General features: G+C 41.3%; 2 protein-coding genes across 2 annotated transcripts in view; one reads left to right on the top strand and one right to left on the bottom strand.

Moving 5' to 3' along the window:
- The first annotated feature begins 1218 nt into the window (after positions 1 to 1218).
- On the top strand, positions 1219 to 18500 carry paf1 (PAF1 homolog, Paf1/RNA polymerase II complex component). Its single transcript, XM_083549096.1, has 14 exons — positions 1219 to 1621; positions 2959 to 2988; positions 3081 to 3173; positions 3376 to 3497; positions 15133 to 15199; positions 15349 to 15450; positions 15564 to 15669; positions 15766 to 15834; positions 15958 to 16061; positions 16750 to 16866; positions 17153 to 17281; positions 17386 to 17491; positions 17619 to 17697; positions 17841 to 18500. The coding sequence occupies exons 1-14, from the start codon at positions 1575 to 1577 to the stop codon at positions 18233 to 18235; spliced, it is 1566 nt and encodes a 521-aa protein (XP_083405222.1). The 5' UTR covers positions 1219 to 1574; the 3' UTR covers positions 18236 to 18500.
- A 271-nt stretch (positions 18501 to 18771) lies between these two features.
- gmfg (glia maturation factor, gamma) overlaps positions 18772 to 21156 on the bottom strand; it is a 4709-nt gene continuing 2324 nt past the window's right edge. The window contains exons 5-7 of the mRNA XM_083549097.1: positions 20325 to 20407; positions 19179 to 19252; positions 18772 to 18928 (exon numbers count right to left, since the gene is read on the bottom strand). Coding sequence (XP_083405223.1) covers positions 18857 to 18928; positions 19179 to 19252; positions 20325 to 20407 — 229 coding nt within the window. The 3' untranslated portion in view covers positions 18772 to 18856. The remainder of the gene's footprint in view (positions 18929 to 19178; positions 19253 to 20324; positions 20408 to 21156) is intronic.

Raw genomic sequence — 21156 nt, 5'->3', positions numbered from 1 at the left:
TTGGCAACAAAAAAAAAGAGCGGGAAGCCCCTCTCCGCTCCATCCCCCCTTTTTTTGCTATTGTCCAATCAGAGAAAGGCTCAGGACTAAGCAGGACTGCTGATTGGGTGGGGGGGGGGGGGGTGAGTGGGGGCGTGGCTTACTGCCTGAAGTAAATTGGGGTAAAAATTATGGCTTTTAGTTGAACTGTAAATTTTTTGCTTGTTTTATAATAATTATTAATAATTAATTACTAAACTGCAAGCTGCTTTTTAACTTTTTTTTTTTTTTTCATTTTAACGTTGAATTTTTTTCCCAGCAGTTAAATGAAAAACATTTAAATACCAAAGCAACTTTGAATTTTTTTTTTTTTTTTTTTTTTTTTGTTTGACTTTATAACATTCATATTTGTAAAAATAATGGTTTGATAATATTTAACCAAACTACCGAATGCTTTGTGTCCTAAAACCGACTAAATTGTTTTTTTCTTTCACCTGAATGTAAAATTTATGGTTTGTTTTTTGTTTTTTTTAATGCAGATAATCCCCCCCCCCCCCCCCCAGTATCGCAGCAGCTTCATTAAAACATGTTTTTATGATTAAACTCGTCAATACGTTCACAAAAACATCTGTCCAGCGTTTCATTTTCCTTTAGTGTCTGTTGATGTTTATATTTTACAGTTTGAGATACAAAAATAAAAGAAAAACTTCACTTAGACCTGCTTTATAAAAGAAAATGCTGGACTTTATTTTTATTTAAAGTGTTGAACCAAAGGATTGTGCCACCTGTGATCTCGATTTCTGTTTAGTTTCATCCAAACTAAACAAAAAAAATCTTATAAACGTGAATAATCTGTTTATAAGTGTTTTGCATTTGAGTTTCAACTTGTTGACCAGGAGGAACTTGTGCATATGACGAGAAGTACGTCAAAACCTGTCACGTGATCCTGGATCCTTAAATATGACCATCTGAGGGTCTTCCTGTATTTTTGTTTTGTTCTCTACAATAGCCTAATAACTATTTTTTTTTAACTGCAGTTCACACATTAAATATTATTAATAAATATAATGCTTATATTTAATCAGATTTGTAAACACCGTTACAACTCTATAACACCTGCTGTTTTTCTCCTTTATTTTATTTTAATTTATTTTTGTATATTTTGCTCTGGCCTTATTCCAAGACACCTACGAAATCACATGGGGTCCTAACTGATGCGTGATGCTTTAACTTTATTCCCACCCGTATTCGCCCGAAATCGCCATTGCTCCCTGTTATCTAAAAACGGGTGGGAGAAATAACACGCCAGCTACTTCCGTCGCATTTTAGACATCATCCAAAATGACTTCCTATTTAATATTTAGGTTTCTACATAGTGCCCAGGAGGCTCTTATTCTACTGATTAGGTAGTGCACTTGTTAAGGGAGGAGGGATGAATTTGGTTTTGGGACGCCGAGACGTGAGATTCGACACCGCGGAGGATAAATATTGACCTAATTCTAATTGGAGTTTATTGTAATAAAGTTTAAAGATCGAGTATATTTTTTTAAATATTTTGGGGAAAATCGGTTTCAAACGCAGATTTCGTCCCTACAATGGCGCCAACGATACAAACTCAAGCGCAGCGCGAGGACGGGCATCGGTAAGAGAGTTAGCATGTCGGCTAGGTTAGCTTGTTAGCATGGTTGTTTTGTGGAAAGCTATAATTTTTTTTGATCGTTTTATTGTCTTTTATTTGCGCTAGTAAACATATGTTCTAGATCAAAAATTGAGAAATTAGTTATTTTTTTATTTGTATTATTAATGAATAGATTCTGGTCAGTGTGTTAGCAGAGAAACTAACAGCAGAACAGCGTTCTCACGTACAGACACTTAACATGTGTAGATTTCAGTTTAAAATCATGTTTATTAAGTTTATTAACTTTCTTGGGAATGTGAATGAAATGGATAGAAACTGATTTGCATCCTCTATAATATATTTCTATAGAAAAGGATCTTAAATCAATGTAGAATAATGTAGTGTAGCTAGATGGATGGATGGACAGACAAATAGACTCATAGATAGATAGATAGATGGATAGATTGATAGATGGATTTATGGATAGACAGAAAAATAGACTCATGGATGGATGGATAGATGGATAGACAGACAAATGACTCATGGATGGATGGATGGATGGATGGATGGATGGACAGACAAATAGACTCATGGATGGATGGATGGATAGACAGACAAATGACTCATGGATGGATGGATGGATGGATGGATGGATAGACAGACAAATAGACTCATGGATGGATGGATGGATGGATGGATGGATAGACAGACATAGACTCATGGATGGATGGATGGATGGATGGATGGATAGACAGACATAGACTCATGGATGGATGGATGGATGGATGGATGGATGGATGGATGGATGGATAGACAGACAAATAGACTCATGGATGGATGGATGGATGGATAGACAGACAAATAGACTCATGGATGGATGGATGGATGGATGGATAGACAGACAAATAGACTCATGGATGGATGGATGGATGGATGGATAGACAGACAAATGGATGGATGGATGGATGGATAGATAGATAAAGTCTCAATACAGTCGGTAGGACAGACATCCTGTAGCGTTCTTGATCACAGTAGGTTGTGGAGGGGATGGGAGGTGTGTTCTCCGTGATGGTTAAAGGTACTCGATGGAACACGGTGACATGTTTCATATAGAGAAGAGAAAACAAACATGACTGAATGGGAGAATAAACACCAGAGGAGCTGCCTATTTAATACCATACACACTGGATGGATATAAATACATCATGTGATGCACATCTGATTCAATATCATTCCAACAATGTGTGAATTAGTGCAGTTCAGTAGGTCAAGTGAATTCAAGGTTTTACTAAAATGTGAGTGGGTTTTATTTTCAGATGTTTCTAATTTGCCTTGTTTTTGTTTTTTTTGCTTTCACACAGGAGCTCGTCACACAGAACCGTCCCCGAGAGGTACCGTCTCGTAATGATCTCTTTCTTCTGTATTTATCGTTATTAATCACGCATGTACGTCTTATTCACATCGTTCCTGTGTGTTTCTCCAGGTCTGGTGTTGTGTGCCGGGTTAAATACTGTAACAGCCTCCCTGACATCCCCTTTGACCCCAAGTTCATCACATATCCCTTCGACCAGCACCGGTGCGGGAAAACACAGCCAAATAATCACCAAACTTATTTACTGTTTCACATTTAACACCATTTACATATGAACAGGTTCCTGTAAACAACGCTGCACATTGTGTGTGTGTGTGTGTGTGTGTGTGTGTGTGTGTGTGTGTGTGTGTGTGTGTGTGTGTTTGCGTGTGCGTGTGCGCGTGTGCGTGTGTGTGTGTGTGTGTAGGTTTGTGCAGTATAAAGCCACCTCACTCGAAAAACAACACAAACATGAGCTGCTCACCGAACCAGACCTGGGAGTGACCATTGACCTCATCAACCCCGACACCTACCGCATCGACCCTAACAGTGAGTGTACATCTAATACACACCACATACACACTCACATCTAATACACACCACATACACACTCACATCTAATACACACCACATACACACTCACATCTAATACACACCACATACACACTCCCATCTAATACACACTACATACACACTCACAGTGAGTGTACATCTAATACACACCACATACACACTCCCATCTAATACACACCCCATACACACTCCCATCTAATACACACCACATACACACTCCCATCTAATACACACTACATACACACTCACAGTGAGTGTACATCTAATACACACCCCATACACACTCCCATCTAATACACACTACATACACACTCACAGTGAGTGTACATCTAATACACACCACATACACACTCACATCTAATACACACTACATACACACTCCCATCTAATACACACTACATACACACTCACATCTAATACACACCCCATACACACTCACATCTAATACACACTACATACACACTCCCATCTAATACACACTACATACACACTCCCATCTAATACACACTACATACACACTCACAGTGAGTGTACATCTAATACACACTACATACACACTCACAGTGAGTGTACATCTAATACACACCCCATACACACTCACATCTAATACACACTACATACACACTCACATCTAATACACACCACATACACACTCCCATCTAATACACACCACATACACACTCACATCTAATACACACTACATACACACTCACATCTAATACACACCACATACACACTCACATCCAATACACACTCACATCTAATACACACTACATACACACTCCCATCTAATACACACCACATACACACTCACATCTAATACACACCACATACACACTCACATCTAATACACACCCCATACACACTCACATCTAATACACACTACATACACACTCACATCTAATACACACCACATACACACTCCCATCTAATACACACCACATACACACTCCCATCTAATACACACCACATACACACTCACATCTAATACACACCACATACACACTCACATCCAATACACACTCACATCTAATACACACTACATACGCACTCCCATCTAATACACACTATATACACACTCACAGTGAGTGTACATCTAATACACACCACATACACACTCCCATCTAATACACACTACATACACACTCACAGTGAGTGTACATCTAATACACACCACATACACACTCACATCTGATACACACCACATACACACTCCCATCTAATACACACTACATACACACTCCCATCTAATACACACTACATACACACTCCCATCTAATACACACCACATACACACTCCCATCTAATACACACCACATACACACTCCCATCTAATACACACTACATACACACTCACAGTGAGTGTACATCTAATACACACCACATACACACTCCCATCTAATACACACCACATACACACTCCTATCTAATACACACCACATACACACTCCCATCTAATACACACTCACATTGAGTGTACATCTAATACACACCCCATACACACTCACATCTAATACACACCCCATACACACTCACATCTAATACACACCCCATACACACTCGCATCTAATACACACCCCATACACACTCGCATCTAATACACACCCCATACACACTCGCATCTAATACACACCCCATACACACTCGCATCTAATACACACTACATACACACTCCCATCTAATACACACTACATACACACTCACAGTGAGTGTACATCTAATACACACCACATACACACTCCCATCTAATACACACTACATACACTCACAGTGAGTGTACATTTAATACACACCACATACACACTCACATCTAATACACACCACATACACACTCCCATCTAATACACACCACATACACACTCACATCTAATACACACCACATACACACTTACATCTAATACACACCACATACACACTCCCATCTAATACACACTACATACACACTCACAGTGAGTGTACATCTAATACACACCCCATACACACTCACATCTAATACACACTACATACACACTCCCATCTAATACACACTACATACACACTCACAGTAAGTGTACATCTAATACACACCCCATACACACTCACATCTAATACACACTACATACACACTCACATCTAATACACACCACATACACACTCCCATCTAATACACGCTACATACACACTCACAGTGAGTGTACATCTAATACACACCCCATACACACTCACATCTAATACACACTACATACACACTCCCATCTAATACACACTACATACACACTCACAGTGAGTGTACATCTAATACACACCCCATACACACTCCCATCTAATACACACTACATACACACTCACAGTGAGTGTACATCTAATACACACCACATACACACTCCCATCTAATACACACTACATACACACTCACAGTGAGTGTACATCTAATACACACCCCATACACACTCACATCTAATACACACTACATACACACTCACATCTAATACACACCACATACACACTCCCATCTAATACACACCCCATACACACTCACAGTGAGTGTACATCTAATACACACCCCATACACACTCACATCTAATACACACTACATACACACTCCCATCTAATACACACTACATACACACTCACAGTAAGTGTACATCTAATACACACCCCATACACACTCACATCTAATACACACTACATACACACTCACATCTAATACACACCACATACACACTCCCATCTAATACACGCTACATACACACTCACAGTGAGTGTACATCTAATACACATCCCATACACACTCACATCTAATACACACCACATACACACTCACATCTAATACACACCACATACACACTCACATCTAATACACACTACATACACACTCACATCTAATACACACTACATACACACTCACATCTAATACACACTACATACACACTCACATCTAATACACACCACATACACACTCACATCTAATACACACCACATACACACTCACATCTAATACACACTACATACACACTCACATCTAATACACACTACATACACACTCACATCTAATACACACTACATACACACTCACATCTAATACACACCACATACACACTCACATCTAATACACACCACATACACACTCACATCTAATACACACCACATACACACTCACATCTAATACACACTACATACACACTCACATCTAATACACACTACATACACACTCCCATCTAATACACACTACATACACACTCCCATCTAATACACACTACATACACACTTACATCTAATACACACTACATACACACTTACATCTAATACACACTACATACACACTCCCATCTAATACACACTACATACACACATTTACAGTGAGTGTACATCTAATACACACCCCATACACACTCACATCTAATACACACTACATACACACTTACATCCAATACACACCACATACACACTCCCATCTAATACACACTACATACACACTCACAGTGAGTGTACATCTAATACACACCCCATACACACTCACATCTAATACACACCACATACACACTCCCATCTAATACACACTACATACACACTCACAGTGAGTGTACATCTAATACACACCCCATACACACTCACATCTAATACACACTACATACACACTCCCATCTAATACACACTACATACACACTCACATCTAATACACACTACATACACACTCACATCTAATACACACCACATACACACTCACAGTGAGTGTACATCTAATACACACCCCATACACACTCACATCTAATACACACTACATACACACTCACATCTAATACACACCACATACACACTCACAGTGAGTGTACATCTAATACACACCCCATACACACTCACATCTAATACACACTACATACACACTCCCATCTAATACACACTACATACACACTCACAGTGAGTGTACATCTAATACACACCCCATACACACTCACATCTAATACACACTACATACACACTCACATCTAATACACACCACATACACACTCCCATCTAATACACACTACATACACACTCACAGTGAGTGTACATCTAATACACACCCCATACAAACTCACATCTAATACACACTACATACACACTCACATCTAATACACACCACATACACACTCCCATCTAATACACACCACATACACACTCACATCTAATACACACTACATACACACTCACATCTAATACACACCACATACACACTCCCATCTAATACACACCACATACACACTCCCATCTAATACACACCACATACACACTCCCATCTAATACACACCACATACACACTTACATCTAATACACACCACATACACACTCACATCCAATACACACTCACATCTAATACACACTACATACACACTCCCATCTAATACACACTACATACACACTCACAGTGAGTGTACATCTAATACACACCACATACACACTCCCATCTAATACACACTACATACACACTCACAGTGAGTGTACATCTAATACACACCACATACACACTCCCATCTAATACACACTACATACACACTCCCATCTAATACACACTACATACACACTCCCATCTAATACACACCACATACACACTCCCATCTAATACACACCACATACACACTCCCATCTAATACACACTACATACACACTCACAGTGAGTGTACATCTAATACACACCACATACACACTCCCATCTAATACACACCACATACACACTCCCATCTAATACACACCACATACACACTCCCATCTAATACACACTCACATTGAGTGTACATCTAATACACACCACATACACACTCACATCTAATACACACCCCATACACACTCACATCTAATACACACCCCATACACACTCACATCTAATACACACTCACATCTAATACACACCACATACACACTCCCATCTAATACACACCACATACACACTCCCATCTAATACACACTACATACACACTCACAGTGAGTGTACATCTAATACACACCCCATACACACTCACATCTAATACACACCACATACACACTCCCATCTAATACACACCACATACACACTCACAGTGAGTGTACATCTAATACACACCACATACACACTCCCATCTAATACACACCACATACACACTCCTATCTAATACACACCACATACACACTCCCATCTAATACACACCACATACACACTCACAGTGAGTGTACATCTAATACACACCACATACACACTCCCATCTAATACACACCACATACACACTCCCATCTAATACACACTACATACACACTCACAGTGAGTGTACATCTAATACACACCCCATACACACTCACATCTAATACACACCCCATACACACTCACATCTAATACACACTACATACACACTCACATCTAATACACACCACATACACACTCCCATCTAATACACGCTACATACACACTCACAGTGAGTGTACATCTAATACACATCCCATACACACTCACATCTAATACACACCACATACACACTCACATCTAATACACACCACATACACACTCACATCTAATACACACTACATACACACTCACATCTAATACACACTACATACACACTCACATCTAATACACACCACATACACACTCACATCTAATACACACCACATACACACTCCCATCTAATACACACTACATACACACTTACATCTAATACACACTACATACACACTCCCATCTAATACACACTACATACACACATTTACAGTGAGTGTACATCTAATACACACCCCATACACACTCACATCTAATACACACTACATACACACTTACATCCAATACACACCACATACACACTCCCATCTAATACACACTACATACACACTCACAGTGAGTGTACATCTAATACACACCCCATACACACTCACATCTAATACACACCACATACACACTCCCATCTAATACACACTACATACACACTCACAGTGAGTGTACATCTAATACACACCCCATACACACTCACATCTAATACACACTACATACACACTCCCATCTAATACACACTACATACACACTCACATCTAATACACACTACATACACACTCACATCTAATACACACCACATACACACTCACAGTGAGTGTACATCTAATACACACCCCATACACACTCACATCTAATACACACTACATACACACTCCCATCTAATACACACTACATACACACTCCCATCTAATACACACTACATACACACTCACAGTGAGTGTACATCTAATACACACCCCATACACACTCACATCTAATACACACTACATACACACTCACATCTAATACACACCACATACACACTCCCATCTAATACACACTACATACACACTCACAGTGAGTGTACATCTAATACACACCCCATACAAACTCACATCTAATACACACTACATACACACTCCCATCTAATACACACCACATACACACTCACATCTAATACACACTACATACACACTCACATCTAATACACACCACATACACACTCCCATCTAATACACACCACATACACACTCACATCTAATACACACCACATACACACTCCCATCTAATACACACCACATACACACTTACATCTAATACACACCACATACACACTCACATCCAATACACACTCACATCTAATACACACTACATACACACTCCTATCTAATACACACTACATACACACTCACAGTGAGTGTACATCTAATACACACCACATACACACTCCCATCTAATACACACTACATACACACTCACAGTGAGTGTACATCTAATACACACCACATACACACTCCCATCTAATACACACTACATACACACTCCCATCTAATACACACTACATACACACTCCCATCTAATACACACCACATACACACTCCCATCTAATACACACCACATACACACTCCCATCTAATACACACTACATACACACTCACAGTGAGTGTACATCTAATACACACCACATACACACTCCCATCTAATACACACCACATACACACTCCCATCTAATACACACCACATACACACTCCCATCTAATACACACTCACATTGAGTGTACATCTAATACACACCACATACACACTCACATCTAATACACACCCCATACACACTCACATCTAATACACACCCCATACACACTCACATCTAATACACACTCACATCTAATACACACCACATACACACTCCCATCTAATACACACCACATACACACTCCCATCTAATACACACTACATACACACTCACAGTGAGTGTACATCTAATACACACCCCATACACACTCACATCTAATACACACCCCATACACACTCCCATCTAATACACACCACATACACACTCACAGTGAGTGTACATCTAATACACACCACATACACACTCCCATCTAATACACACCACATACACACTCCTATCTAATACACACCACATACACACTCCCATCTAATACACACCACATACACACTCACAGTGAGTGTACATCTAATACACACCACATACACACTCCCATCTAATACACACCACATACACACTCCCATCTAATACACACTACATACACACTCACAGTGAGTGTACATCTAATACACACCCCATACACACTCACATCTAATACACACTACATACACACTCACATCTAATACACACCACGTACACACTCACATCTAAAACACACTACATACACACTCCCATCTAATACACACTACATACACACTCCCATCTAATACACACCACATACACACTCCTATCTAATACACACCACATACACACTCCCATCTAATACACACTACATACACACTCACAGTGAGTGTACATCTAATACACACCACATACACACTCCCATCTAATACACACCACATACACACTCCCATCTAATACACACCACATACACACTCCCATCTAATACACACTCACATTGAGTGTACATCTAATACACACCACATACACACTCACATCTAATACACACCACATACACACTCACATCTAATACACACCCCATACACACTCACATCTAATACACACCCCATACACACTCCCATCTAATACACACCACATACACACTCACATCTAATACACACCACATACACACTCACATCCAATACACACTCACATCTAATACACACTACATACACACTCACAGTGAGTGTACATCTAATACACACCACATACACACTCCCATCTAATACACACTACATACACACTCACAGTGAGTGTACATCTAATACACACCACATACACACTCCCATCTAATACACACCACATACACACTCCCATCTAATACACACTACATACACACTCCCATCTAATACACACCACATACACACTCCCATCTAATACACACCACATACACACTCCCATCTAATACACACTACATACACAATCCCATCTAATACACACCACATACACACTCACATCTAATACACACCACATACACACTCACATCCAATACACACTCACATCTAATACACACTACATACACACTCACAGTGAGTGTACATCTAATACACACCACATACACACTCCCATCTAATACACACTACATACACACTCACAGTGAGTGTACATCTAATACACACCACATACACACTCCCATCTAATACACACCACATACACACTCCCATCTAATACACACCCCATACACACTCACATCTAATACACACCCCATACACACTCACATCTAATACACACTCACATCTAATACACACCACATACACACTCCCATCTAATACACACCACATACACACTCCCATCTAATACACACTACATACACACTCACAGTGAGTGTACATCTAATACACACCCCATACACACTCACATCTAATACACACCCCATACACACTCACATCTAATACACACCACATACACACTCCCATCTAATACACACTACATACACACTCACAGTGAGTGTACATCTAATACACACCACATACACACTCCCATCTAATACACACTACATACACACTCACAGTGAGTGTACATCTAATACACACCCCATACACACTCACATCTAATACACACCACATACACACTCACATCTAATACACACCCCATACACACTCACATCTAATACACACCCCATACACACTCGCATCTAATACACACCCCATACACACTCGCATCTAATACACACCCCATACACACTCGCATCTAATACACACTACATACACACTCCCATCTAATACACACTACATACACACTCACAGTGAGTGTACATCTAATACACACCACATACACACTCCCATCTAATACACACTACATACACACTCACAGTGAGTGTACATTTAATACACACCACATACACACTCACATCTAATACACACGACATACACACTCCCATCTAATACACACCACATACACACTCACATCTAATACACACCACATACACACTCCCATCTAATACACACCACATACACACTCCCATCTAATACACACCACATACACACTCACAGTGAGTGTACATCTAATACACACCACATACACACTCCCATCTAATACACACCACATACACACTCCCATCTAATACACACTCACATTGAGTGTACATCTAATACACACCACATACACACTCACATCTAATACACACCCCATACACACTCACATCTAATACACACCCCATACACACTCACATCTAATACACACTCACATCTAATACACACCACATACACACTCCCATCTAATACACACCACATACACACTCCCATCTAATACACACTACATACACACTCACAGTGAGTGTACATCTAATACACACCCCATACACACTCACATCTAATACACACCACATACACACTCCCATCTAATACACACCACATACACACTCACAGTGAGTGTACATCTAATACACACCACATACACACTCCCATCTAATACACACCACATACACACTCCTATCTAATACACACCACATACACACTCCCATCTAATACACACCACATACACACTCACAGTGAGTGTACATCTAATACACACCACATACACACTCCCATCTAATACACACTACATACACACTCCCATCTAATACACACCACATACACACTCCCATCTAATACACACTACATACACAATCCCATCTAATACACACCACATACACACTCACATCTAATACACACCACATACACACTCACATCCAATACACACTCACATCTAATACACACTACATACACACTCACAGTGAGTGTACATCTAATACACACCACATACACACTCCCATCTAATACACACTACATACACACTCACAGTGAGTGTACATCTAATACACACCACATACACACTCCCATCTAATACACACCACATACACACTCCCATCTAATACACACCCCATACACACTCACATCTAATACACACCCCATACACACTCACATCTAATACACACTCACATCTAATACACACCACATACACACTCCCATCTAATACACACCACATACACACTCCCATCTAATACACACTACATACACACTCACAGTGAGTGTACATCTAATACACACCCCATACACACTCACATCTAATACACACCCCATACACACTCACATCTAATACACACCACATACACACTCCCATCTAATACACACTACATACACACTCACAGTGAGTGTACATCTAATACACACCCCATACACACTCACATCTAATACACACCACATACACACTCACATCTAATACACACCCCATACACACTCACATCTAATACACACCCCATACACACTCGCATCTAATACACACCCCATACACACTCGCATCTAATACACACCCCATACACACTCACAGTGAGTGTACATCTAATACACACCACATACACACTCCCATCTAATACACACCACATACACACTCCTATCTAATACACACCCCATACACACTCCTATCTAATACACACCCCATACACACTCCCATCTAATACACGCCCCATACACACTCGCATCTAATACACGCCCCATACACACTCGCATCTAATACACGCCCCATACACACTCGCATCTAATACACGCCCCATACACACTCGCATCTAATACACGCCCCATACACACTCGCATCTAATACACGCCCCATACACACTCGCATCTAATACACGCCCCATACACACTCGCATCTAATACACGCCCCATACACACTCGCATCTAATACACGCCCCATACACACTCGCATCTAATACACGCCCCATACACACTCGCATCTAATACACGCCCCATACACACTCGCATCTAATACACGCCCCATACACACTCGCATCTAATACACGCCCCATACACACTCGCATCTAATACACGCCCCATACACACTCGCATCTAATACACGCCCCATACACACTCGCATCTAATACACGCCCCATACACACTCGCATCTAATACACGCCCCATACACACTCGCATCTAATACACGCCCCATACACACTCGCATCTAATACACGCCCCATACACACTCGCATCTAATACACGCCCCATACACACTCGCATCTAATACACGCCCCATACACACTCGCATCTAATACACGCCCCATACACACTCGCATCTAATACACGCCCCATACACACTCGCATCTAATACACGCCCCATACACACTCGCATCTAATACACGCCCCATACACACTCGCATCTAATACACGCCCCATACACACTCGCATCTAATACACGCCCCATACACACAAGACACACACTAATAGTGTATTTTATAGTTTTGTTAGATCCTGCAGATGAGAAGCTCTTAGAAGAGGAGATCCAGGCACCCACCAGCTCCAAAAGGTTAGAGGTCACCTGTGTGTGTGTGTGTGTGTGTGTGTGTGTGTGTGTGTGTGTGTGTGTGTGTGTGTGTGTGTTATATGCTGCAGTGTTCGTTTGCATACAAGTAAATATTTGTCGCCTTATAATTATTTTGTGTGTGTGTGTTGTAGATCCCAGCAGCATGCGAAGGTGGTCCCATGGATGAGGAAGACTGAGTACATCTCCACAGAATTCAACCGATATGGTGTTTCCAACGACAAAGTGGAGGTCAAGTGAGTACTGGCACAGGGTCCCGTTACACACCACCACCTCATTGTCAGGGCTTTTTAGTTACTGTGTGTGTGTGTGTGTGTGTGTGTGTGTGTGTGTGTGTGTGTGTGTGAAGGATTGGTGTGTCTGTGAAGCAGCAATTCACAGAAGAAGAGATCTACAAGGACAGAGACAGTCAGATCTCTGCAATCGAAAAGACCTTCGAAGACGCCCAGAAGAATGTGAGTTCTGTACACACGCTGGTTTATTCAGTAAAAACTGAAGAATCTTTTTATATATTATTTTTTTTTCTTCATTAACGTCCCTCCTGTTTCCAGATTGCTCAGCACTACAGCAAACCCAGAGTTACACCTGTGGAGGTGTTGCCCGTCTTCCCCGATTTCAAGGTGACACTCTAATTCTCTCACACACACACACACACACACACACACACACACACACACACACACGCTCATTGTAACTGGGAATGTGATCAATGCGCTGTTTCTCATTTTCTTCTCTCCGTGCAGATGTGGATAAACCCGTGTGCGCAGGTCATCTTCGACTCCGACCCCGCTCCTAAAGACGTCCCCAGCTCCGCAGGGGTAGACATGATGTCCCAGGCTATGATCAGGTGTGTGTGTGTGTGTGTGTGTGTGTGTGTGTGTGTGTGTGTGTGTGTGTGTGTGTGTGTGTGTGTGTGTGTGTGTGTGTGTGTGTGTGTGTGTGTGTGTGTGTGTGTGTGTGTGTGTGTGTGTATTATTAGTAAATAGGGTAGCAAAATTTCGAAACTTCCCAAGACTGGAAACCTTCCAAGGGAATGAACGAGAATCACATGCACACAGCACACTTACAGCAGGGCTCCTGAGGCCACGCCCCCTGCAGAGGCCACGCCCCTACATGCACTGTGCATTCCTCCATTACATAACACGCGTCGTTTCTTCAATACTGCACACACAAAACGATAAAAAAATCTCCAGTATTCACATAAATGACATAAATATTACACACGTTTGTGTCAAACTTCATTGTGTAAATGATTTTATACAAACAAATCAAAAACGTTGTTTTTTTTTTTTTTTCGTGCACGTCAACTCATGACCAAACAAAACTGTTCTATTTTATGTTTGTATATGGTTCTTTATGGTTCTTTAAATTTCTAATAAATTCCCATTAATTCCTGGTAAGTTTCCAATTTGGGATATTTCCCAAATTCCCCTGATGAAGTTCCTACGAAAAGTTTCCCTTTTATTGTGACAAAATGTATTTTTGAATTAGTGGGTTTTTTTGTGTTAACTGTGTGTGTGTGTGTGTGTTCTCAGAGGAATGATGGACGAGGAAGGGAACCAGTTCGTGGCGTACTTCCTGCCCAACGAAGATACGCTGCGTAAGCGGAAACGAGATGTGGACGAAGAACTGGATTACATGCCTGAGGAGCTGTACGAGCACACACACACACACACACACACACACACACACACACACTCTCACTCTCTCACTCACTCACACACACACACACACACACACACACACACTCTCTCTCACTCTCTCACACACACACTCACTCACACACACACACTCACTCACACACACACGTTCCGGTACACCAGTGTTCATTATACATTAGAGCTGCTGATTCGTCAGAATGTGTTCATTAATTTCCTGTGGTTTATATTCACCGATTGAAGTGTGTTTAAAAAAAAATTTTCCCGTGTTTGTGTGCAGTTATGACTATAAGATAGCGAGAGAGTATAACTGGAACGTGAAGAACAAAGCCAGCAAAGGCTACGAGGAGAACTACTTCTTCATCTTCAGAGACGGAGACGGCGTTTACTATAACGAGCTCGAGACCAGGTTTGTTGAACAGATGAGCGTAACTCTGTGGTTCGACTGGGAAAAAGTTTTTATATTGAACGTGTGTGTGTGTGTGTGTGTGTGTGTGCGCGTGTGCACGTAAGGGTGCGTTTGAGTAAGAGACGTGCGAAGGCCGGAGCTCAGTCCACCACCAATGCTGTGCTGGTCTGCAAACACCGAGATATGAACGAGAAAGAGCTGGAAGCACAGGTTCATATATATATTTATATATATATAATATACACACCCACACCTTTTTATTCTTGTGCATACGTACCCATTGTTTACATTGCATGAATGCTGGCGCTCTAAATGGGTGTGTGTGTGTGTAATGCAGGAGGCTCGCAGAGCTCAGCTGGAGAACCACGAGCCAGAGGATGAGGAGGAAGACCTGGACAAAAACACACAGGACTCTGGTAACACACACACACACACACACACACACACAGTGCACAGCGGAGATGTTTAGTAACTATCTGCCGAGTTTATGGCATCAGTGTTTCCTCCAACTTCAAGTGTGCGCGTGTAAAATTACACACTAATCTCTCTCCCGACGCAGGTGATGAGAAGGACAAAGGCAGCGAGAGCGAGAACTCGGACAGCGGCTCTGACCAGGACGAAGAGGACGAGGGGCGTGGTGAGAACCAAGACGACGAAGACGAAGAGGAGGAGGAAGAGGAGAGGAAGGCGAGCGGGAGCGAGAGCGGAGAGGACCGACACGCTCGCGACGAGGAGGAGATCTTCGGCAGCGACGACGACGACAGCGAGGAAGAGGAGGAGGGTGGAGCTAGGAGGAGGAGGAGGAGCGAGGACGAGGACGCTGAAGAAGAGGGAGGAAGAGCGAGCGGGAGCGCTTCACCCGCCCATAGCAGCAGCGGCCAATCGGAGGGAGGGGGAGGGCGGAGCGGCAGCGACAGGGGCTCGGACTCCAGCAACGCCAGCGACAGCGAATGAGACCACAGCGTTACGACTGCTTATGACTGTTGAGATCGTTTATAACCAATACGTCCTCAACATGAAAAGCTCCACACTTTTGTCCCAGCTGTAGCCTTATAAATATAACCCTATAAATACACACGTCAAGATCTGCTCTTCTTCCTTTTTTCTTCAGTGTGTCGTCGTGGTTTTTTTTTGTTTTTTTGTTTTTTTAAAAGCTCAAATCTCATCATCACTTTGCTGTAAAATCTGCTGTAAATAAACAGTTCACTTGTGTAAAAAATTTGAAACGGTTTAATTCCTTCTTTCTTTTTTCTACTTAAAATCGCTCTGGAGTGAGACGCTAGGTGTCCACATACTTTTGATGGACATCCCATTTCCAAAACCACAGCCATCGATGAGGTGTTTTGCGGCTGTTATAACGTCAGCAAGGGCAGGAAATAGGTTTTATTTTTAAAGGATTGCAGTGGTGTAGGAATAAAAGGTTTGGGATGTTGGAGGGAAAATTAAATTTTTCTACATAATTAAAAATGAGTGAAGCAGAAGCACGAGGCTTTTCTTCTTTTTTTAAACGGGGTAACTTTAATCAGGTCCAGATACAATTATAAAGCAATACATTTATTTCTGCTTTAATGATCTTCAGCGGAAGAAGGACAATTTCTCTTTCAGCCACTCCTCCGAGAGATCGTCCGTGTTTCGGGTCTCAAAAACCTGCAGGTGAACGTAAACCGGAAAGAACGTGTGAACACTTTCATTATTAACTATTATGAAAATTGGAAAAACATCCATCTAAGGTCAACTATATACCGTGTGTGTATATATATATATATATATATATATATGTGTGTGTGTGTGTGTGTGTGTGTGAGCTAATAGTTTGGTGAAGAACCACATATGTCTGGAAAAGTCCAGTGTCCTGACATACTTTTGTCTGTAGAATGTATATTATAAATCCGTGTACCTTGGTGAGCTCGGCCGTTTGGACGAGCCTGTTTTTACTGCCTGCGTACATCATCTGCTGCTCCGGCTTACAACCTTTAATTAGAAAAAAAACTTTTTTTAGCTTTATACTCATTGGTTTGAAAAACCCAGCATGGAATTTCTCCCACCGAGCTGAGTTCTTCGACACGTCACATGCCTATGCTGATGTAGATTCGTGACTCGTTGAGAAAGAGGTCTTGACATCTCCATTAATGAAATCCTCCTCACTGAGCCATTTGCTTTTATCTATGACATATTCATCTATATATGATATGAACTGTATAGACAAAAGTTTGAGTGTACGATCAATTCCATTCCACATCGATTCCCTATTCGCTCTTATCACACCCTCCGTTGTCCATGCGAAAGATGTTCAAGATTTTGTGAAGATTTTCTGGAGATATGTGCGATTTCTTCACAAACCGTGTTCGTGAGGTCGGGTACTGATCTGGGTGATTGGAGGAGGATTTCAGTGCTGCTCCAATTCATCCCAATAGGGTCGAGGTCTTCATCTAAATAAGCAGGAGATCTTCATTGTGGTGAAGGAGGATCATAGGGTGACGTATAAGAGTGGAGGAAGGTGCACACAGGTGGATTATGTTCTATGTAGGAGATGCAACCTGAATTAGATTTGAGACTGTAAGGTGTTGGCAGGGGACAGTGTGGCTAGACAGCATCGGATGCTGGTCTGTAGGATGGTTTGGAGGTGAAGAAGAAGAGGAGGAGAGTGAGGACTGAGAGAAGGCGAGATTGAGATGGTTTGGACATGTGCAGAGGAGGGACATGAGGTATATCAGTAGGAGAATGCTGAGGATGGAGCCACCAGGAAGAAGGAAAAGAGGAAGACCAAGGAGGAGGTTCATGGATGTGGTGAGGGAAGACATGCAGGTAGATGCTGTGAAAGAGGCAGATGTAGAGGACAGGGGGGTATGGAGACGGATGATCCGCTGTGGGGCCCCCTAATGGGAGCAGCCGAAAGAAAAATAATAATAATAATAATAATAATAATAATAATAATAATAATAATAATAATAATAATAAGTATACTACTAAACTTGAAAAAAAAAAAGTTTTTATGGGGAATTTGAGGGGGGGAAAGTGATATGTGAGGTGGATCTTCACTCACCCACAGGACTGCAGAAGATGAAACACAGTGGGTAGGACACCCGGCCGTCGGAGTGTGTGAGCTTGTAGCTGTACACTATATACGTGCGCTTCGGTTAAGTACATCACTTGCTTTATTCAGAGAAGTTCAGTGTTTCGGTACCGTTTTATCACCAGGATGGGGAAGTGTGTAGATGACATGTCCATGACTTACACAAAGGGATCTTTCTGAGTCTTATATCGAGGTCACGTGACCCGGACGAACTCGAACAACGGGACATTTGTTCTATAAACGTTCCGTTTATGAAGAAAAGAAAAAGAAAATAATGCTATACACATACAATCGATGCACAAAAGTTTGTGGACACCTGACCATCAGATTGCTATGTGCTTTTTTTTTTACATCCCATTCCACATTTATTTCCCATTTGCTACTCTGGGAAGATGTTCCACTGGATTCTTGTGGAAATCTGTGTGAGATTTCATTCAGCCGCAAGTAAAGTGAAGTACTGATGAAGGTGAGGTGAGGAGGTCTGGGGTGCGGTCAGCGTTCACATTCATCATGTTAAATAGGGTTGAGAATCTGAGCTCTAAAGCATGAGAGCTTCCACTCCATCCCATGTATATGTGCATATCTGAGAGGAAAATTCCTTCCTCATCCAAACACATTCTATACAATTCTCCGACTTTGTGGTGACAGTGTTGGGATGAACCACAAACGGCTGAAAAAGTCAGGTGTCCCAAAAGTTTGGTCCATCTAGTGTATGCTATGAGATAAACAAATCATTGCTAGCGTATTAACATCTACAGCCAGTGTTTTAAAATTAACATTTTGATCAAATCTGTCGATCAAA

Source organism: Silurus aristotelis (assembly GCF_946808225.1).
Source record: "Silurus aristotelis genome assembly, chromosome: 8".
Classification (NCBI taxonomy): domain Eukaryota; kingdom Metazoa; phylum Chordata; class Actinopteri; order Siluriformes; family Siluridae; genus Silurus; species Silurus aristotelis.
Note: the sequence above shows the minus strand (reverse complement) of the source record. Positions and strands in the feature narration are given on the sequence as shown.